This window comes from Pipistrellus hanaki (assembly GCF_964339955.1).
Source record: "Pipistrellus hanaki genome assembly, chromosome: 3".
Classification (NCBI taxonomy): domain Eukaryota; kingdom Metazoa; phylum Chordata; class Mammalia; order Chiroptera; family Vespertilionidae; genus Pipistrellus; species Pipistrellus hanaki.
The window spans coordinates 147,997,505-148,020,258 of NC_140505.1; the positions used below are offsets into that span (position 1 = coordinate 147,997,505).

Here is a 22,754-nt window from a genome sequence, read left to right on the forward strand (position 1 = left end):
TCCAATTGCTGCGTAAACAACTGTAGAAACATTTATAAAAGCTGGCTCTCAAGTGACAGATAAACGCAGAGTTGTGTTAAATTCAGCATGCTGCAAGCTTAAAAGCAAGTAGAACAAAAACAAGGGAGATTAAAAAAATCATAAATACAAATTATAGCTGTGTTAGTATGTGACAAAAAAAAAAAGTTTTGACTTAAAAGTGATCTTCCCCAATCTCCTCAAGAAACATGTTACCACAATTTATGGGGGAAAAAATTTAAAGACAAATTGGGAATGTTCCATTTCTTAACTTCTTAACTTGTCTGGCATGGATTTTAGAAAAATGGAAGGAGGGGCTGCTGGTAAAGTAAGATACATTTGAACCCCTCTATTATAAACAAAAATGACACCACATAGTTACTGATATAAAATTTTCTTGATTATTAATATAAAATGTTTAATTCTTAAATTAAAAAAAAAATATGCACACAAAACAAGCCACTAAACATGGTCTTTTCTACCTCAGAAGATTCCCTTGTATGACTTTTAGAGTAGTTCCCTAGCTCAGGGTTGGCATATATTGATTTTCAATTTTTACTGTCCAGAGCCATATTTACAAAAAGATGTACAAATATTGTAGATGGTAGGCTGTGCAACCCTCACATGATTAAAACTTCAGTTCCTTGGTTTTCTAGGGCTTTGTGTAAATGCCAACAAATTTGAGAGTTCATCCAACTGTGCCTCTTAACCTTTGTTCCCGGAGGTGAAGGGCAGCATTTTTAATCAAGTAGCAATTTATCTTTAATTAGGAAAACATAATTAAGTATTATCATCTAATTGCTATTACTGGTTGGGGAATGTCACATTTCACAAGTAGTGACCCATGCTGGATTACCGTTCTTCTGTTATGGAATTTAGCCTCTGTGCTTGCATTTGGTGGACAGCCAATAAAAATTAAAAGGTAATCACCACGCATCTCTGTAGTCCAGCTATCAAAGTCACCAATCCCGCTGCTGAATAAGAACCCAAGAGATATTTTCTGAGCCACAGTGAGGCTACCCCTCTTTTCTGCTCAGACACCAAGTATAGATCAAAATAAATAAATAAATATATATATATATATATATATATATATATACACACCACATGTGACATAGATTAGAGAACTCTTCCACACTTCATTTCTGGTACAGTTAAAAACAGTTTAATGTCTCAAGGCACCACTATGGTTGAACATCAGATACACAGGTAATCAACTAATCTTCTACTATGCCATAAAGTCAATAAATAGCTTGTGCAATTGTGAAAAGCAATCTCTAGAGGGTTGTTGGATACATAGTAGGCACGTGTATCATCATACAAATAGAAAACAATGACTCCTAGAAAAAGCGTGTTGAGCACCGTTGTAGCATTGTTTGTATTTTTCTACCTAACACGAAGCAGACCTTACATTTACAAAAAAGAAAAACTAATTATTGAAAGGTACACTCAGGGTTGCTTTTTTTTTTTTTTTTGCTGTATCCAAGTAAGTGAATCTAGTTCGTGGGTGTACTTTTTGCAGCTATTGCATCAGGGTCAGCTTCTGTTGCGCTGGTAGGCTCATTCAAATGTGAGCTCAAGTTTTCAGACGTTAGGTGGGAAGACTTGAAGATGATCTCATTGAGGTCGGACCTGATGCAAACCAAAGAAGGGTCATCCAAAGGGTCTTCCACTGAGGCCTGGGTGTTTTCTCGAGTGATTCCCAAGTCTTTGCTATGCTCTGATGGGGATTTCCTTTTCATGCGGGTGTACGTTTTGTCTTGATTCTCCATGCCTGGCTCATTTTTCAAAAACCGTCCAAAGAACCAAATGAAGAATCCAAACCACACAAAAGCTATCAAACTTGGAACAAAAGCCATACACTTGACATCAAGGCTAGCCCCTGTGAACCTGCTGTGGAGGAACATGTCTCCTTCGACATAGGTCTTATTCGTGTGAGGATTAGTGTGGTTGGACCTCCATTCCCAGGATAGCTTGGTTCTGTTCAAATCCTTTAAACTTTCTGAGTCTTTAACTGTATATATCTTCTGCCCTGGGCCAATATACTGTCCATATTCATGAGGCTTATAAAATATCTGGTTCTTCCACATGTTAAGATCCAAAATCAAGACGAGAAAGATAATCCCATAGTTAAACCATTTACCTGCATTTAAAAAGAAATACTGCATATTAGTCAAAGGCCCATAATACTGCAATACAGTTTACTCCAATAAAAAGGAAATAATGGTATAATAATATAAATTGTTAATGTTTTAGACCTGTTAACAATTCATCTTTTTGAGAGTGCTATGCGGCCATTAAGTGGAAATTGGCAAAGGGAATTTTCTAAATGGATGGTAGGCATAAGAAAACATAACTGTAGGTCCCTCAGCCAGTAATATGTGGTATTTATATTAACCAGATTAAATCCCATTGTTTTATAGGCTCCACAGGTTATGTTCAAATTTGGGCTGATGTAGGTTATTCTCTAGAACCTTTCACTTAATGTCTAGAAACAAAGTTCTGATAAAATTCTTAGAAAAGGCCAACGTATAATTCAATATCTCTTAGAGTTTTATAATAATGTCTGGGTGAGACATAAATCATTTTGCAATGCAAGCACAGCAGCATATCAATTGAATTCACATTGCTGTTTGCAGGTGACCTGTTGATTAAACCATTAGTTGATGTGATTCAGATCAATACTCCTTGAGCATTTACTTCAAGACATTAAAAATAACTACATCAAATTCTCGTTGAACAGAATGCATTTATTAGACATATAAATATAACTACCCCTAATAGACTGTTTTAGAAGACATAAATTGGAGAGATCGTAACCATGATGTTTTTGTAGTGTTTTAAATTTTTATATAAATAAGATATTCTTAAAAGTCACAGTATTTAGTGATGTCTTTATTTCTACAAATGGAAAATGTGAAAAAAAACTTTCAAGGAATATTACATTCCATTGTAATTTTTATTATAATCACCATTTATAGCAAGTTTGACAGTATCAAGTTTATCACAATAAAATAGCAATACCAACCTCACAGATTTTCCAAAGCAAATTAGGTGACATATGTAACAGCTTCTAGAAGTTTTAGTTCTAATTATTTTTTGTATAATGTCAATTTTTTTTATTCTGTACTTGAAGATAGTTTTGAATATTATTAAATTACTAATTCACCTGATTATAGAACTTTTTAGAAAGAAGAAAGGTATGATCTTGGGCAAACTTACTAAAACAAGAATAATAAAAATGTATTATGCAATATGTACTCTCACAGAATATATAGCTATATTAAAAGAAAACTTTGTAAGGAGTTTAGGAAAATATTTTATCATCATCATTACACATTTTCAAGTTCCTATTACATGCAAGGTTGAAGGGTTTTAATCCTGGCTCTATTTAAATTCTCTAAGCCCCAATTTCTTTGCATGCAGAAAATAATAGTACTTATTAAAGCTGTTAGCATTTTTCATGAAATTATTAAATGCTAAGTACAGTGCCTAGTGTAATAGGTATTCCATAATTGTTCCTATTATTATCATCAAAGCCTTGCCTAAGCCATGATAATGTCTTCATTTGCATGAGATGGTACAATTTTTCTCTATGAAGAAAGTTTATGTAAACTATATGAAGGGGCATTATAACTCTGTGCCTGTTTTGAGATTATTCAACTTTATAGGGTTTATAATATTTATAATGGAAGCTCTTGCCTGAATGAATTATTTTGCACACCTAAATTAGAAAGTAGGTTGGAACACTGAAAACATTTCCAGATATGATAAGACATCTACAATGTCGGGCACTGTGAAGTTCAAGCCACTCATGCCCTCCTGGATGTTCAAACCTGAAACTAATTCTCACTAAGAATCAACCAGAAGCAAATACAGGAAACTAAAGCCAGAAAAATGCAATCAAGTACAAAGGTGAGCATCATTACCAAACATCTACTGTGCTCATAATAGACTCTGCTTAGGAAACCTTAGGAAATGCTGAGACATATGTTTCTGCCTTCAGGGGAGAAACCCATCATCTTGTTAGACAAACAGGAGAGAGACATCAATAGATAATAATAATAATAATAATAATAATAAGAAGAAGAAGAAGAAGAAGAAGAAGAAGAAGAAGAAGCCACATTTGAGAGGTGCCTAATGAATGATCAAACCGTAAATGCTGAAGATGTTGAGAAAATGGAATAAAAACTGAAGGCTAATTTCTATAGAAAGGATTTTGAAAGAAGTAGTAACACATGTGATCCCTGAAAGAAAAGCAGGATAGAGAGCAGTTTAGAAACGTCTTTGTTTCTTTTAGTTTGTTTTACTATGCTGTAGATAGAATAGCATACACAAATAAATAAATAAATAAATAAATAAATAAATAAATAAATAAATAAATAAATCAGGTCATGTGGGGGGGGGGAAAGGAGGCTGAGAGGAGAGAGAAGAAAAAGAATGAAGAATACTGCAAGAAAGAAAGGCAGGGGATGAATGAGCAATGAAATGAAAATGTTCAGAGATTTTTCACCCAGTGTTCAGGAGGCATGGATGTACAGCTTCCGTGATAGAAAGCAAGTTGAGAGGCGCTCTGGGTGCTTCTTTGCTGTAGATTTCTACTTGTTCCCTTGCTGTGAATTCTATGTGTTACACAGCCAGAATGAATGATGGGGGGAAGAGGTCCTTGAACTTGGATGACTGATCATCACCTTTTTGATTCACAATGGGCCCTTGGAGAGACTTGTTCCCCCTCTAGGTCATTTTGATAAACTCCTGAACAGGGCAAAGACCTCCATAAAGAGGTCCCTGTTTCTATGGTGATGACAGGAGATCAGAAACTGAAGATAAGCAACAGCACAGAATCAGGGAGAAGAAAGGGACGCCCATGGAGCTTGGAGAAAAGTGCTTTTCTGGTGGGGAAAAGATGCTCAGTAAATGTTTCAAGACAAAGGAAAAAACAAAAACAAAAAAAGTCAGAGAATAAAAATGGAGTTATGGCCCAACCAGCTTGAATAGAACATTGGCCTGGAGACTGAAGGGCCCCAGGTTAGATTCCAGTCAAGGGCACATGCCCAGGTTGCAGGCTCGATCCCCAGTAGAGGGCAAGCAAGAGGCAGCCAATCAATGATTCTTTCTCATCATTGATGCTTCTCTCCCTCTTCCTTCCTTTCTGAAATCAATATATATATATATATATATATATATATATATATATATATATATATATATATATATATATACAATATATATATATATTCAAACCTTGAAGATAGAAAGAGCTGTTTTTCCTACTTTAAAATTATTTTTCTACCATCTCAGACGAATGGTGCTGGGTCATTTTGACCACTAAAGTTTGACACTGAAGAATCCCTGTATGTTATTTCTTATGCGACCTGAAGTCTGAATATTTAGATGGGATGGAAGGGAAGCACATTAAAAATGCAATGCTTGATATCAGTTAATGGGTACCATCACCCTTCTCTCACACATCTTTACCCATTTGTGAGAGGGAATACCCTAGTGACAAAAGCTGCAGGCTGGAAATCAGCAGATGGAGATTTCATTCTAACACTGAACTTGAATAATACAGCCTTGAGTAACCTGTTTAACCTCTCCAGACCTCAATATTTTATTTTCAAATTGAGGACATTGAACTACATGCCTTCAAGTTTTATGATTTTTCTCCTCTTTCCCCAAATCCTTCTACTCACTAGCTCTGTGATTTCAAATTTATTTTTTTTTATTCTGTGAAGTGGAGAATAATACCAATGTAACTGCATCAAAGGATTATTGTGAGAATAAAATGAGAAGTTATTATTTGAAGTTCTCTGAAATATATTGTTTGCCAAAAATCTAGGGTAGTATTATTTTTACAATTTCTTTACTTTAACCCAGTTACTATAGGATCTCAGTGGCAGAGCAGAGGGAGAAGAGAGTATGTAAGGGTTTGTAACAAAGATTAAAGGTGACCAGTTTGGATAAAACAGAATGAATTACTGTGTACTGATATTATTGTGCAGATATTAGTAGGCCAGTTACCTAAGAGGACCCAATGTGTAACTATATGAAAATACTAGAGGCTTGTTGCACAATATTTGTGCAAGAATAGGCCTTCCTTCCCCTAGGTTCACTCCAGGCTGCCTGGGAGCCTGCAAGCTCTCACTCCTAGCTGGAGCACTGCTCTTGTAGCTCCCTCCGCCATTCCCCTACCCTCATAGCAGGCATCCCACCCTCCTGGCCGCTCTGTGCCGACATATGCAAATTAACCTGCCATCTTTGTTGGGTTGATTTGCATACTCACTCCTGATTGGCTGTGGGCGTAGCAGTGGTACAGTCAATTTGCATGCTTGTTTATTATTAGTTAAGATGCTCTGTGAATCATCATATTTAACATGTTAAAAACCTGTAGCAATTGGTCCTTGTTCTATAAGTTGCAGCACTATTGCTCCTGAGCAAAGGTCTTGTACATACACATATGTTGAGGCTACAGGACAGGAGATAGTACCTTATTGCCCACCCCAGACAAGAGACCATGTTGAGATGAGAAAGCTCAGAGGGCAGAAAGGAGACTGAGTAGCATGCCTAGTGATATATTTCCTTATTCTATGGCTATAGCATTGTCCTTCCCTGCACTGTTATAGCCATTCAGCCAAAACTTGAAGTTTCTGAAAATTTAGGAGAAATGGCTCCTCTTACTTTTTGTTTATTTCCATAGTGTTTGGCATGACTTCTGGTCCTTCTATCTATTTGTAGAGAGAAAGAATGTCTATTTTTCTCTAACATCCATCCTTACATTTTTTTTCACACAGTGTTTGTTACCTTGGTAGTGCTTTCTCCTCCTTAAAAAACAAACAAAGTACTTTTGCCCTACGAGATGTGGTAAACCCAAGCAAAACCTGGTGGGACAACTCAACCTTGCTGTTCTTGTCTATAAGGTGAGGGAATTGAGCTATATAATCCTTACTAGTGACCCAGTGCATGAAATTCATGCACATTAAAAGGGAATTCATTAAAGGAAATATTTTAATATTGCTATTTGCCATTTCTCTATAATAGAAATGTCAGAGATGAAAGAAAATTAGTAAAATGTATATAGAAATCTTCCTCCTGTCAGACTCTGAGTCATGCCATGGGAACCAGTGTCAAGTCCCCACCCACCCACATGAGCCTCGAAATCACACAAAACCCAGATCCAGCCAGCCCTACCCCAATTGGATTAGGCAGACCCAGACAGCCCCCACCCTCATCAAGCCCCACTGGGTGGAGGGCACGGCCTCAGGTCACTTGGCCTGGGCTGGGGGTGTGCTTTGAGGTCCCTTGGTCTGGGCCAAGGGACATGGCCTGAGGTCCCCTGTCAAGCCCTTCCAGGTGGGGGGCACAGCCTTGGGTCCCCTGCCCTGGCCGAGCCCCACGCAAGTGTCAGGTTCCTGTTGATTGCTTGTTAAGGTTCATTATAGGAACTTGGCCTCTGCTGTGGGTGCAGTCATCTTATATTATGTAATTCCTGCCTCTGCTGTGGGCACAGCCATCTTGACTGTTATGGCATGGCAATCAATTTGCATATCACCTCTTTATTAGATAATAGTTTATTCTCAGCCCTGATAGTCTCTTGGATGAGTCTGTGAAATAAACATTGCCTACACATTAATGTTTTATGATGGGTCAGGAAATCTCACCATTACAGCTAAAAGATGGAGTACATCATTTCCAGATGGAGAAAGCTTTCCTCAAAAAGAAAAAAAGAAAAAAACAACTTGTGTACTTTGAGAAATACTGCTTAACATAAAAACTAAATTTGAGTCCCTGAGATACCTTGCATGGAAAAGATATAAGGCACAAAAAAGGGAAGGATAGAAAGTGCTTCTTTTCATTTCCCAAAGTGTGCTGTGAGTGTACAGCCAACCACAATACGAGGTTTGGTATTTCAACATTGATCATTTTAGGGATATTGCATTTCCTCCTGTTGTTCCAATGACATAGCATAATGTAAATCAGCAAGGCGGCAAGGTACAAATCCATACATTATTTCTATTAATCTCCCTGTTGAAATATCTCACTGTCTCCTTTAATGCAACATCTCTGCATGCTGTTGGTAGGATTACCTCTTTCTTGTATATTGCATTTTTAATGAATCATACTGATTGTCAAAAATGATATTATAATGATAATTTTATCTTTTTACTTTGTGGGAGTCTATAGAATCCTGGGATAGTAAGTTTTAAAAGGATTCTCCATTAAATATCACTCTTATTTGCCATAGGAAGTGACAACAATTTGAAGGACACTGTCATTTTTTCAACTAAGAAAAATGGCTATAAAGGAGTGATATTTTCACCATATAACAAAACTCTCAGGATTCAAATATGCAATCATAATATTTAAAAAAAAAATATTTACCCAGTAGCTTCCAGCTAGCATTGTGCTTGAGCTATGCTATGGGCACCTTCCACCAAGTGGATACCACACTGGGCCAGACTCTGGCATCCAGACAAATACATGACACCATCATGTTCCACAAAGCCATTTAGTATCCACTCTGTGATAGCAAGAAACCCTGACCTTGAAGAAGATGAGTTTCGGATAATTAAAGAAATAACAGCAGGCTGTATCAGGCTTCTTGGCCACAGTCAATGCCCTCTCACTCAAGACAAGAGCAGTGAAAACAGGGCTCACTGCATTAGCATCTCCTTAAGTCCCTGCCTAGGGAATTTATGAACATCTAGAACCCACATTAAGTGCTTGGATCCCTGAAAGAGATCATTTAGGAACTCGAAGATATTTACTAAATAATTTTTGAATTAATAAGAGTTACTTGAGTTAATAAAGTATTTCTTCAGACTTAAAAGCTAATTAATACAGCTTCTCAAAGTGCCCCTCTGGTCATTGTTGCTTCCTAAGTGGGAGACTATTCCTTTAGGACATAATCTGATATGATGAGTAGAGGCAGAAACTGGTGATGATGAAAGAGGAAGAAAATCCATCTTGTTGTACTGAAGAATGGACAAAGATTCTTGAGACTGGGAACTATGTCAGGTTTATTTTTGTATTTCCTAGATCCTAGATTAGGTGTAGACACAAATTAACTCAGAAAATGTCTCTTAACAAATAGGTAAGCTCTGAGATAGTGTGTAAAAAAAAAAAATACAATGAGTAAAGTTCTATCCTTGGAATCAAATATATATGTTATAATGATCTCTTGAATTCCGGGATATTGCAAAAATCTAATATAAACTGGAAAATAAAGTATTCATGTATCAAAGATAGATTAATTATATATTTTAAGTTCTTCCTCTCAGTGCGAAGACAGTTTCTGAGGAGCATGTGAGTTTTGTAACAAAAATCCTCATCTATGCATATGGACACCTCAATTGCGGGAGAGGGGCAGGGTGGACTAGTTCAGGGCAGCAGGACTCACAGGTTATGAGGGAAGCAACTATGGCCTGAAGAAGGTGAGCTTTGGACAAATAAAATGAATTGCTGCTTTAGGTAGCAGCAAACATAGTTAGTTCTTAGAGTTGTATAAATGTGTTGATAATGGAAATTGCTTCAGGGAAGATTTTTTAAAAAATCACAACTGAGAGAAGAGCAAGAGGTCCTTGTGTACTCTCATTAACTTCATGGTCTTGGGGGACTCTCCTGGTGAACAGGATGCATCCTATTTCCCTATAACAAGTCCCTCGCTAATTCTGTCAGACAGAATATTGTGCCTGATGGACCACTGGCCCGCCCTCCCTCGCAAGTCTCACAATCTGATTGACACAGGAGGGCTCTTTGGAAAACAATCTCCGGGAACTTGTTGGCCAGAAATCATGCACCTTTGGAAACAAAGCCGAGGGTTTTATTCATTGTTTTCCCCCTTCTCGCCATGTGCTGCACCTGTGCCCTCCGCCACGCAGGGCACTGAAATAGAACACAGACGCCACAGAGGCTTGTTTACTTCCTCGTTTTTCCATTCTTGCCGAGAGGGTTCCCGCGGGCATCATCGTGCCAACAGTGTGAATTCTCTCCCCGCAGAGGCACAGGCCTTCCCCCAGCCTTGCCCCAGCCCCTGCCTAATTTACTCAGATGATGGCCACCAACGGGACCCTTCCTTTGTCTGGCTGGGGTGACAGATGGCAGAGCTTCCACCGAGAGACTGGCATTAATAGGACTCAGAGGAGCTCCCGAGATTGAACTGAGAGGCCATTCCTCTCTCACCTCTCGAGACTCCATACATCACATTTTGAATCCATCTTCGCACTCACCTTACAGGTAAAGGAGAAGAGGGCAGAGGAGAGGATTACACCATTGCATTTAACATCTACTTGGGGTTGGGCTAAAAGCACCAGGGTGACCTAATCGCTAACCTTTCCCCCTCTTTGTTACTGAAATAAAAATTCCCAGAAAAAAAAATATTTGAACACACCCTTAGATAGTGATGATATACGTACTGCATGCAACAAACCATCTGTCAAGGGGGCCCCAGAGGAGCTGAACAGATGCAACAACTCAGACACGCATAAGGAAAACTAGCTTGGAATCAGGATTAAAAACCACTAGAAGCCTAATGCTTTGAAATGGGAATGGGAACTCATCAGTGTCACATAGCCGCCTCCAGCAGTTCCCTGGGAGAGAGAGTCTTGCCGTAGTCAGGGTCTACCTTCCTGAGGACTCAGCGCAGTCACAGTAGAGAACTCAGAATACTGGGTAAATAATCAGAGTGCCTTTCTTTGACTGCCTAATGTTTTATGTTGTTTTAAAATTAAAAAATAGCCAAGACCGGTTTGGCTCAGTGGATAGAGTATCAGCCAGCGGACTGAAAGGTCCTGGGTTCGATTCCGGTCAAGGGCATGTACCTTGGTTGCAGGCACATCCCTGGTGGGGGATGTGCAGGAGGCAGCTGATCGATGGTTCTCTCTCATCGATGTTTCTAACTCTCTATTCCTCTCTCTTCCTCTCTGTGAAAAATTGATAGAATATATTTAAAATAAATTAATTAATTAAATTAAATTAAAAAAAACAAACAAACAACAACAAATAAACACACACACACACACACACACACACACACACACACACAAACACACACACACACACACCCTGAATGGATCCATGGCAAAGCTTTAGGTAAAGACAGTGAGAATTTGAGTGCTTAAGAAATGGCAGACCATGTTTTAAGTGCCTCGTACATGTTAATTAATTTAATTCTCATAGCCATCAAGGGGTAAGTACCAGTACTGTCTCCATTTAACAGATGAGAAAACAGCCTCTGAGCAGTTATGGAGCTTGACAAAGGCCATGCCAGAAGTCAATGGTGCAGCTGGAGCCTATGCCCAAACCTCTACACTCCATTGTCTCAGTGTGCGCCCACGCCCTTTGCAGATCACAGAGGCACAATGGTTGACACCAGGGTATGGCCATCCTGGATCCTTCGGAAACCCTATCAGGCCCTGTCCAGCCTCTTCTAGTGCAGAGCACACACAGTAGAGAAAGCAGCACATGGAGCTATGTGGGGGTCCTACGGATCCCTTCCACATCAGCTTCAGTTTCTTCTGTGGTCCCCAGGCCTTTCTGGAGTGCCAACATGCATACATGCATAAGCCATTGTCCTGAAAACGTGTACACACACATATATATAATTGATTTTTTACAGAGAGGAAGAGAGAAGAAACATCAGTGAAAGAGAAACATTGATCAACTGCCTCCTGCACACTCCCTACTGGGGATGGGCCCACAACCAAGGTACATGCTCTTGATCAGGAATCGAACCTGGGACCCTTGAGTCTACAGGCCAATGCTCTATCCACTGAGCCAAACCGGTTAGGGCCCGCATGACTACTTTTGTCACAACACTCTGGGCTCTGGCTCCAAAATCCTCTGAAGCCCTGAGATCAATCTGTGCTGTGGGTGGCTGTCCTGGACTTTAGTGCCACACACACTGCCTGCCCGTGAACCTGCGCAGCTGGCCTGCAGACCCGTCAACCTCTCAGGCATCAGGGCGGAGGAGGAAGACCTGAGAGGCCTGGTCTGGGACCTTGAATCATGGAAGTCAGCCTGTCCAGGCCGGCCCCAGCCATTTCCACTCATTCCTGCAGTGGCAGCACTGTTGCAGCTTTTTATTTTTTATTTATTTATTTATTTTTTTGGTAAATAAAGCAAGACTATTAAAAAAAAAAAAAAAAAAAAAAAGGTGAGATGAGAAGAATTCTGACTACAAAAAATGTTTCTCAGCAGCAGTGTTTCTCAGAGTGTAGTCCCCTGGCACCCTGCATAAGCATCCCTGGTGGTGCCTGAGAGAATGGCCAATTCCAGGCTCCACCACATACATCAGGCATCCACTCTGGGTGTGCAACTGACAGATAATAAATAAATAAATAAACAAACAAACAAATAAATAAATAAATTTATATACATATCTATATCTCCTGCATGCCCCCTACTGGGGATTGAGCCCACAACCTGGACATGTGCCCTGACCGGGAATTGAACTGCAGGCCTCCTGGTTCATAGGTTGATATTCCACCACAGAGCCATGCTAGCTGGGCTATTTTTTTTTTTTTAAACAAGCTCTCCAGGTGATTCTCAGGCACACTATAGTTTGATAACTGTTGATGAATATAGAAGGTTTCACGCTTAATCATCCCAGTGATGACACCATGTTTGCTTAGTAAGAAAAGTGCTGACGTCTCTCTAAGGGAAGGAAGCAGCACTTGGAGAAGCTGAGCATGTCAGGGTTTGCAGTGCACTCGGACAGTCGGGGGCTACTAACTACTGAGCCTATGAAATACAACCCGAGATTTTACTTAGGGTTTGCCCAGAAACAAGGATTTCACAAAGTCATTGTGAAGTCCAAGGCCTTTCACAGGAGATCAGGTGACATTCCAGAGCGGCCTCAGCAACCTCTTCCGCCAACTAGCAGAACAAAGACAGCAGCTAACAACAACAAGAAGGGAGGAGTTAGGACTTTCTTTCCTATCACCGCTTCCTAGGAAATGTGATTGGGGGTGGATCTGGGCAAAGATATATCTCCTTGGCACAATTTAAATTTCACTTGATTTTGATGAATCCCTTCACTGCAAAGCCCACATGAGCCCTATTGTATTTATAATTTAAACTGCAGAATCCTCAAAAGCCCCCCCCCCCCCTCCCCAGAGGACCAGGCACCCAGACATTTGCAAACTTGGCCCCACTCCAGAGACAGTCTGACCTCAGCTGTGTCTTCTCAATCGGACTGAGAAGTTCCCAAAGATCAGCATCCCCAGGGAGGCTTTGCAAAAGGCACGGTCTCTGGCTTTTGCGCAGATGCACTGGGCGGAACCATTACGAATGGGGCCCAACAATCGGTATATTTATAAAGTTCCCCAGGTGATATGCTAATCAGCATAATTTGGCAAACACTGCATGAAAGCCGTAATCACAATATATCTCCACCTCCTGGCAAAATTATTAACCTGCAGATTCCACTAAGTTTTTGCAAAATAATACTTGGTCGAACAAAGGTTTACACTCAAAGGCATAGATAGGAGTGTCTACTTCAAAGCTAAGGAATCTGAAGTTTCCGGGAATCCCTGTCTGCCAGGTCTCCTCCCCAGGCTTCACTACCATTCTCAGGTGTACTTTCTTCTTCATGTTTTTAAACAGAGCATCCCAAATTGAGTTAGCTTTGAGGGCCACAACACTTAAACCTGCCCCTGTCTTTAAATGACGGTATATCTGAAAAAAACATGCAAAACAGTCCTGAACTCAATACTTTCAACAGCTTGATTTTTTTTTTCTTCTTCTAATCAATGGCTTCTCTGAATCTGCCCCTTCCCTTTTAAACCTGATAGTCTACCCTCCAGCAGTCTCATTTTGACAGGGATTCTGATATTCAGTCCGAGACAATATTAGTGCCATGATGGCCTGGGACAAGAGCTGATAGCAAGAGCAGATGGTCCAGGCAAAAGCCCACCCAAAGGGATACGACGATGCCATGTGCATGATGGCTGTTTAGAAGTCCGGGAGGGGAGCACGCTGCCGAGATTAAGTGGGGACTCTGAAACCACACTATGTGACCTGAACTCAAATTGATTGATTTACCCGGTGAATTTAATGGATGAGCCTCATTCATTCTGAATAGGAAAAGCAACCTGCTGCATCTTCCCTATTCATGAGCTCATTCTCCAATTTAGAAAGGTCGCCTCATGCTTCAAGCCAAAAAAAAAAAAAAAAAAAAAAAAAAAAAAAAAGCAAAACAGCCTTCAAGTTGAGAAGCAAAGGTCTTTCTGCAGTGCTCATGTGTTCACGTTTTCTTTTCTTTCTTTTTTTTTTAAAATATATTATATTGATTTTTTACAGAGAGGAAGGGAGAGAGATAAAGAGCCAGAAACAGATGAGAGAGAAACATCGACCAGCTGCCTCTTGCACACCCACTACCAGGGATGTGCCCGCAACCAATGTACATGCCCTGGACCGGAATCCAACCTGGGACCTTTCAGTCCGCAGACCGACGCTCTACCACTGAGCCAAACTGGCTTCGGCGTGTTCACGTTTTCTGAGTTCAGGCTATTTTTACTCAGGAGCACAGACGGCAGTGTAAGCACAGATTTCCTCAGCAGTTTCTGTCATAGCAGGTGTGGGATCCTCGGCCATTGTCCTGAAAACGTGTACACACACGGGCGACTGGCATTTGAACAGCTTGGGAACGAATGCCATCCCTCCTTTGGTCACGCAGCTGCCTGATGCCTCTTAGGAAGAAACAAAAGGTATAAAACATAACCCCAGGAAGCCTTTTTTAGAAGCAAATGACTGAGCTGCCACGAAAGAATATTACAGCACATCATGTTGGAGGTGTTTCAAACACAGGGCACATCTGAAAATGAAATCGTCTGAGGAGCCACAGGAGAATCACTGGAGACAAACACGAGCTCTGCCACAGAAGGAGGTTTGTACTCAATCAAATGAGACCTGGGCTAACTCCCCGAAGGCGTATGGTCTGATGGGAGCTCCTGGATACCACTGTTTTGATCTCAGGTGGAAATGAAGACCAAAGCACAAAGAGTGTTCGTGTTGAAAAAATTTACTGAGCTGGAGGTTGTGAAAAGGAAGCCCACCAATAAAAAACAAAACAAAACAAAACAAAACAAGGCGGGTGCTATAAGGACAATGGCTAATTGTAGACAACCTATGTTACCGCTCCGCATTGAAGATATGTCCTCTCCCCTGACAATCCTGTGCTGCTAGAGGCACTAGGTCGGACAGCAGAAGTGGCTGCCCAAACAGGGACTGCATCCCCTCTCCTCCTCCTTCACTCCCCCTCCTCCCAACTAGTTATTGCCAATACCGTGTGAGTCGAGATGACATGTTTCTTTTCCAGGCCCAGGTGGTTAAGAAACAGGGAAGCCTTCTTACCCATTTCCCCCTATTCTCTTTATTCCCAACTGCCTGTTGGATGTTGAACTTGCACTTGTTAAAGCCACCAGCTGTGCAAGTCCCAGAGTGACAGCCCGGAGCCCCAGTGGATCTGGAACCAGCGGGAACCACCTGGTACTGTTCAGTAAGAAGTAAAGCTATATTTATGTATGCCTATGCAATGCCACCCCACTGTATGCTTTTTTTTTTTTTTTTTCCTTTTTTTCTTTTATAGCAGCTGGCATTACTCTAAGAGAGACAAATCCCGTTCAAGGTTAGAGCATACCTGTTATGTGAATGCGATATTCTTCCTTGAAGATCTTCTGGAAGAAAGGAATCTGGAACTGCATGTGAGGCGTATGCAAGCCGGGGAGGTTTACATCCACGTCTCCCATGAAATGTGGGAATTCCCAGTCCTATCAGAGAAAATCAACATAAAAACACATTTGTGATTTGTTTTGTGCCTAAGCAGTGAAACATCCCCAAATCGACTTTTTGTAAGCACTTATTTGAAAATCATTTCAATGCAGCCAAGCTGTTGGATGTATCAGTTTCATTCGGTGATGGTTATTTTATGTACATTAGGTAGCGGTATTCCTTCAAAATAAACATTAAGTCATAACTTATATCCTCAGCTTTTCTCTTTAATGTGGTACTCAGAAACCAATATTGAATGGATTTGCATCTATACATGTTTATCTTTTTCTTCTGCAGAACTGATTTTAAGTTTTTACAGGGAGTAAGCAATCCATATTTTATAAATATGGGGTAGATTTGTTTCACTACCTTTAAAATATATAAGCCCTATAATAGCATGTTTTATGTAAGAAGACGAAGTAAAAAGGACCTGATTCACTTCAGTAAATTTTTCCATTTACATCAAGCCAAAGACTCCCGTCTTGCTCTTTTGCAATTTAGCATTAGTTTGAACCCAACAATGGATGCCTGACATGCTGATATAAGAGACAAACAGTGAATTAATTCCCAAACTGTCATTAATTATTTTCTGGTTATGAAAGCAAAACCAAGTGGGATAACACTCCCTTTCACAAATCAGGGTATTTGCAGGTGTCTCACCTGCTCTTGATTTTTGGATACAGGCATCAAAGTAAAGTTCATAACTACCGTGTTTCCCCGAAAATAAGACATCCTCCGAAAATAAGACCTAGCACATGGAAAAATAAGACACCCCCTGAAAATAAGATCTAGCGCATCTTTGGGAGCAAAAATTAATATAAGACACTGTCTTATTTTTGGGGAAACAAGGTAGCATGAGAAGAATGAATGCACAAAATGCACTGAGTGGTCAGATTATTATGATCTCTGAATGCATAATATACTCAGTGGCCAGATTATTATGCGTTCAGAGATCATAATAATCTGGCCACTCAGTGTATAAAGAAACATTTGAGGTGAATCCATAGACATTAGTACAGATATTTTCACTTTTAATAATGAAAGAATCATTAAATGATCAGTTCTGTATTTAGTGAATATTTTTAAAGAACTTGAATATTAAAAAATAAGGCACATAATAGTAATTTAAAATTTCAATTAATTATCTCAATGTAAAAAAGTTGGAATTTCCCAAGACTTCTTGGGTGTAGGGCCTTCTTGTTTAGGGACAATCAAGCCAGCAGGGGAGCAGTTAGGGATGATCAGGCTAGCAGGCAGAAGCAGATAGGGACAATCAGGCAGGCAGGTGAATGGTTAGGAGCCAGCAGTTCTGGATTGTGAGAGCAATGTCTGACTGCCAGTTATCCCCTCAGGGGTCCCAGATTGGAGAGGGTGCAGGCTGGGCTGAGGGACACCCTCTCCTCCCCACTCCCCTACCCCTAATGCATGAATTTAATGCACTGGGCCTCTAGTTTATGTTTATATTTATATTTATTAATATTATTTATATTTATATACCAAGTTATCCTGAAAGCTTGCTATGAGAAGGTTTAGTTTAGAGAAGGTTAAGTTGTCACAATGTCACATAGCTGCCATATGGCAGAACCTGGCCCAAAAAATACATACTTTCTGCTAGGTCATGCTGTCTTTAACTGTGAAAAGTGACTGCAGTTACCATGTTTTATTAAGAACTGAAATTATTTTTACCTGATATATCTGGTTATAGCTGAGAATCGCTAATGGCAGTCATACCTGCTTTTCTTTCACCAAAGGCCAGTTCCACGAGGAGCTTTAAACTATTTTCCTTCCACCCCCATTCCAAGAGGGCCCTCATTTTTATCTGACCCTACCTTGAACAAGAATAACTGAAATTCTTTCCCCTCTATACAGCTGTCCCAGAAATGGTTTGTAATCCAACTGATGAGGGAAATTTGAATAACGGGTGATTGATAGCAAATACTGAGATTCTCTTGGCATTGTGCTATGGATGTACAGCCAATTTCATACACAAATTACATGAGAGCCTTGGCTTTTTTTCCTTATGCATAAATTTTAAATACTATGTACTTTGAACACAGGATGAAAATGTTGGTTTAAGACAGTGGTCGGCAAACTGCGACTCTTTGGCCCCTTGAATGTGGCTCTTCCATAAAATACCACGTGCATGTACAGTGTGTTTGAAACTTCGAGGCCCATGTGCAGAAGTTGGTTTTCGGCTCTCAAAAGAAATTTCAATAGTCGTACTGTTGATATTTGGCTCTGTGGACTCTTGAGTTTGCTCACCACTGACTTAAGAGAATGATGAGGCAAGATATGTTCGGCTACTAAGACCAGGGTAGATCCAGGCTGATCCTGTGATTGCATATTAAGAATTATTAATTTATTTTGTTCTTCAAGAAATGGTATCAGTATTTAGTAATTCAAACCTTCATTACTACCTTCTGATATTAAACCTAAGCATAACTGCAGAGGTCTGTCACATTTGTGCTTTAGAGTTGTAAAAATTATTTACTACACATGCTATTCCGGCCAGTCCTCATCAGCTCATGGTGATGAACAGACTTCCAACTTTGTATCTCGCTTCATCTGTGACAGACAATCCATTGCTATTCAGATGGGCATACTTCCCATGGGAAAATAAATGAGCAGTGCCATGGTGTATATCTAATCTCATTTTTTACATGCTATGGCCTACTAGCATAGCAATAAAAATCACATTTGAACACTGATGACCAAATTACATTTGGATGTGTAATTTGGACTGATTTGTCCAAATGTGATTCTGTCCAAATGTGGTCCCATTATTCATGAACCACATTGGGATAGAATTTTAGGGCCATGTTAAGTATATAGCCAAGATGGTTTCAGGATAGACTGGATTCTGCATTTCCCCACGTTTTCTCATTGAGAGGCATGCCTTAGGGCCTAAGAAGCGAGCTTGGTATTCAGAGAAACTCAAGATTGAAACCAACACTGTTTTGAATTCCCCAACTAGCATTCAATTCCCAAAGCAAAGGAAGAGACCTCATTTCTATTTAGAGAATCATGGGAGAATAAAAAAAATGGAATAACACTGATTACTCTATCCGTTATACTAAAGCCAGGGTATCAGAACATAAGTTTTATTTTTGGAGTCAAGGATTGGTCACTAGATTTTTGAGGAAATGAAGAGATAGATTAAACTATATTTTATTGAAAAGTACTGATCACCATCCAGAGTAGAATTGATAATAGATTCTTAAATGTTAGTAAAAAAAAAAATACCCAACATTTTTCAATATAATACTTTGTATATCTACTACTTAAAGGCATTAGATTATTAAGTTTTAAATTATTTCAAAAGCTTCTTCACAGATATATTTATTTCTCTTTGTTATTTTCTATTCCTCCTGAATTTAGATCCACAGATATCAGAACATCATACTACCAAGTATTTCCCCAGCTTATAAAGTGTCCTTAGCTTCCCTATGCTTATCAGTGTCCTAGCAACAGGATTTCAGATGACAATAAGCATCGGTGGCCTGAAAAATTGTACTTCTGCTTTGGGTGATATTTTTGTTTCTCATTAAGAATCTCAAGTGCTCGATTTCTTTTGGCAACCCTATGCTTCTTCTAATTGGCAAAGTTGCCATGGGATCCCTTGGCTGAGTAAATCCTTGGAAACCTTGACATACAGTAGATGTTGCTTCTATGTTTGTTTATTATTTATTGTCTGTCTTTCCCACTGGAATGTAAGCTCTTGAGAGCTTACAGGTCTGTGTGTGTGCGTGTGTGTGTGTGTGTGTGTGTGTGTGTGTGTGTTTTTCTTCCAGTGAAATAAGAACTCAAATATTTGTTCAATTAATGAATGGAGCTCTCTCAAAGTTAAAGATATACAACAACCCTTTTTTGGTTTCATGTAATTGGAAACTCAGGATGTATTTACATAAACAGGTAACATAATAAATACTTGTTTTTGTAAATAACATTACACATCAACCTGAGATTCTTTATTATGAGGAAAAGTTGTTTTCTCCCCTATACTAGGTGTACTGGAACCATAGAGGAACCTAAAGATTATGCCCTTTGCCTAAGGCACAGAGAAAAGGAGACAGTGGATAATTAGAGAAAGAAAGTGGAGGTCAAATGCAAATATTGTGAGATGAGGCATTTACTGTTGGGATGCATGTTGGGATGATCCAAGAAATCCTTTCAGGGACCATGTAAATGTAAAGAAGCTCAATAAGACATCTCTGAACAGGTCAAAAAACAAGAAAAAATAATGTGAACCAACATGTGATTTAAAATAGGTGGGGGAATCATTTCCCCACAGTGGATGGCACCAGAAAGGTTGTGAAGGCCAAGGGGAATATCAGAGAGGGCCTGCAGTAAGTGTGGACGACGGACAAAAGAGAAACAGCATGAGGGTGTTTCTCAGAGGTCCTTTGACTAATGCCCTTTTCTCAGATGTTTTACTCTCATTTTCTCTTAATATTCACTACTGGTTTTTCCCCCTGAAGGGCAAATGAATTCTATAACCTCTTAGAGTTTTCTCCCAGGAGGCATATATGCTATTTAAAAGATTAAAAACCTCTGAGGAAAAAACCTTGGCTTTCTGGTTGAAATAGGCTTTTGTCAACAAGTAGTGGAGATGGCAGATCACATTCATCACTGAAACAAATCCAAGTCAAAGTATAAATTTCCACTTAAAAATGTTTAAAGAACCTGACTATTGCATGTGTTTTTGTACATTCTAAGATATCAATGAACTCTCAAAACTGTTGTTGCCCAAGCAATCTAATTTATCCTAAAGGCCTATTTTGTTTAACGTATTTTCTTTATCGGTAATTTTTCTTACTAGCAAAGGCCAATATGAATTTTCCTGGCTAATTCTGAAGCCAACGTTCATCAGTGAAATATAATAATGCCTATAAAAAAGCAAGTAAGCCAATCCCAGAGTAGATTTAAAAAAGTAAATGTAGTTTGTTTCTTGTAAGAGACCTTACCATGAGGCCCTGTCAAGAGAGCAGTGGGTTTTTTAAAACAAGCTTTGTTATACTGAGACACCTTGAAAGCGTTAATCGCTTAAGCAACCAAGGTGGAAGAGCGTCTGATAAATGCACTGGCCCTCCTTTCCAGATGTCCTGCCCTGCCAGACTGATGTGACGAAGGACAAAATAAAAGTCAGTCTTGTAAGTGTTTACAACTAATATAAATGCATCGTGTGGCATCTAGGAATAATGGAAAATCAATACCCTCGCTAGGGCAATGCAGTTCACCAGTACACAAGGAAAGAGTGCTTGACATCTTAGAGACTTCTGTGGGGGAGTAGGGGAGAGACAAGGAGACAAACCACTGGCTGTGACAAGTGCCTGATAACTAAAGTTGGTGCAAAGTCTAAAGAAATACATTGTTGCCGAAACCGGTTTGGCTCAGTGGATAGAGCATCGGTCTGCAGACTGAAAGGTCCCAGGTTCAATTCCGGTCAAGGACATGTACATTGGTTGTGGGCCCATCCCTGGTAAGGGGTGTGCAGGAGGCAGCTGGTCGATGTTTCTCTCTCATCGACGTTTCTAGCTCTCTGTCTCTCTCCCTTCCTCTCTGTTAAAAACTCAATAAAAAAAAAAAAAAATATATATATATATATATATATATATATATATATATATATTTTTTTTTTTAAAAAGAAATACATTGTTATAACTCAATAATAGGTCCTTTTGGATAAAGTCTTCCACTGGTCACCAAACAACAACTTGAACCATTCTGTACTTTTTATAGAAAATGAATATTGACTATATGATAAATGGGCAATTTTTTTTACTTACATAAGTGCTCCTATTAACTCATCTTTTCCTAATAATGAAAGAGCAGAATATAGTAGAAAGAAGTTGTTAGACAACAACTTTAATGTTATTCCTCGGACACTGGCTGTCCTGCAGTAACACATAGCCCTTGGTTAGAGTGTGCTTTGTTGTATTCGCACATTTGGTGCAAAATGCCACTGTTCCGGTATCAGTTCTGGCTCTATGCATGCTGCTGGTAATGGTCACATTCAATTGTCTGAATGACTAATTTCTTCTATGGGGCTACTCAGGAAAATTAATTGCATGCTGTCATAAGAGCATATATTGTCCTTGGTAAAGTTTTAATTTAATATTGAGGTCATTTTTCTGTGGAAAATAACAGTGGAAATCAGGGGGTAAATGTGATTCAATATAAAATATTCATGTCTCAAACAACTGAAAAGGGATGGCATACATTACAAGAAGAACAGGAGAAAGTAGATCCTAGAAGCTAGGTGAAAAAAGTAGTTCAGGGAGGAAGGAGTGATCAACGATGTTGAATGCGGATGAAGCTTTGAGTAAGAAGATTGAAAATTAACCATAATATCAGGGTTGTTGATTGTGATAAAACCTCTGTGCTCTATAGGAAGCTCATATTGGGGACAAAAGCCTGATTGCAGTGTTTTCAAGAGAAAATAAGAGGTGAGAAGAAGAGGCAATAAATACAAAACTTTAAGAAGAGTTTCCTATCAATGGAAGCAAGGTAACAAGTCAGTAACTGGAAAGAGACTATGATTCTGTTCATTTCAGATATGTTTACTGTGTAAAATAAATTCAATTTTGGTAGAATAGGAGACTCTGACATCTGATGTTCCCTTTTTATATTTTCAGTAGTTTCTGCAATGATTAATGGTAAAAAGGTGTGCACCAGTATGAATTGACTGGCTGTGTATTTTCAGCTGGTGTCTGTTCTGATTGGGCAATGTCCATTTGATTGGTCATTACTTTTGCTCTATCAGTAGTTAAATATTCTGACCATCACTCTTTGTGAAGTCTAGATGACTGACTTTCTAAAAAACAAACCCAAACAACCTTAGGCTAAGTTCATTGTGTCTTGAATGCTTTAGCTTTTGGAAACAATAGGCTGGATCTTGCTGTTCTGTATCCTGTGTTATTTCCTGCTGTTTTCATCTTTCTGGGTAAAGGTTTCAGATTCTGGAGCAA

The 22,754-nt window shown here is 39.4% G+C and overlaps 1 protein-coding gene across 1 annotated transcript in view; it reads right to left on the reverse strand.

Moving 5' to 3' along the window:
• Positions 1-1,163: 1,163 nt before the first annotated feature.
• Positions 1,164-22,754, reverse strand: part of TMEM117 (transmembrane protein 117) — a 426,011-nt gene continuing 404,420 nt past the window's right edge. Inside the window, exons 7-8 of the mRNA XM_084876659.1 lie at positions 15,656-15,785; positions 1,164-2,161 (exon numbers count right to left, since the gene is read on the reverse strand). Of these exons, the coding sequence (XP_084732785.1) occupies positions 1,515-2,161; positions 15,656-15,785 (777 nt within the window). The 3' untranslated portion in view covers positions 1,164-1,514. The remainder of the gene's footprint in view (positions 2,162-15,655; positions 15,786-22,754) is intronic.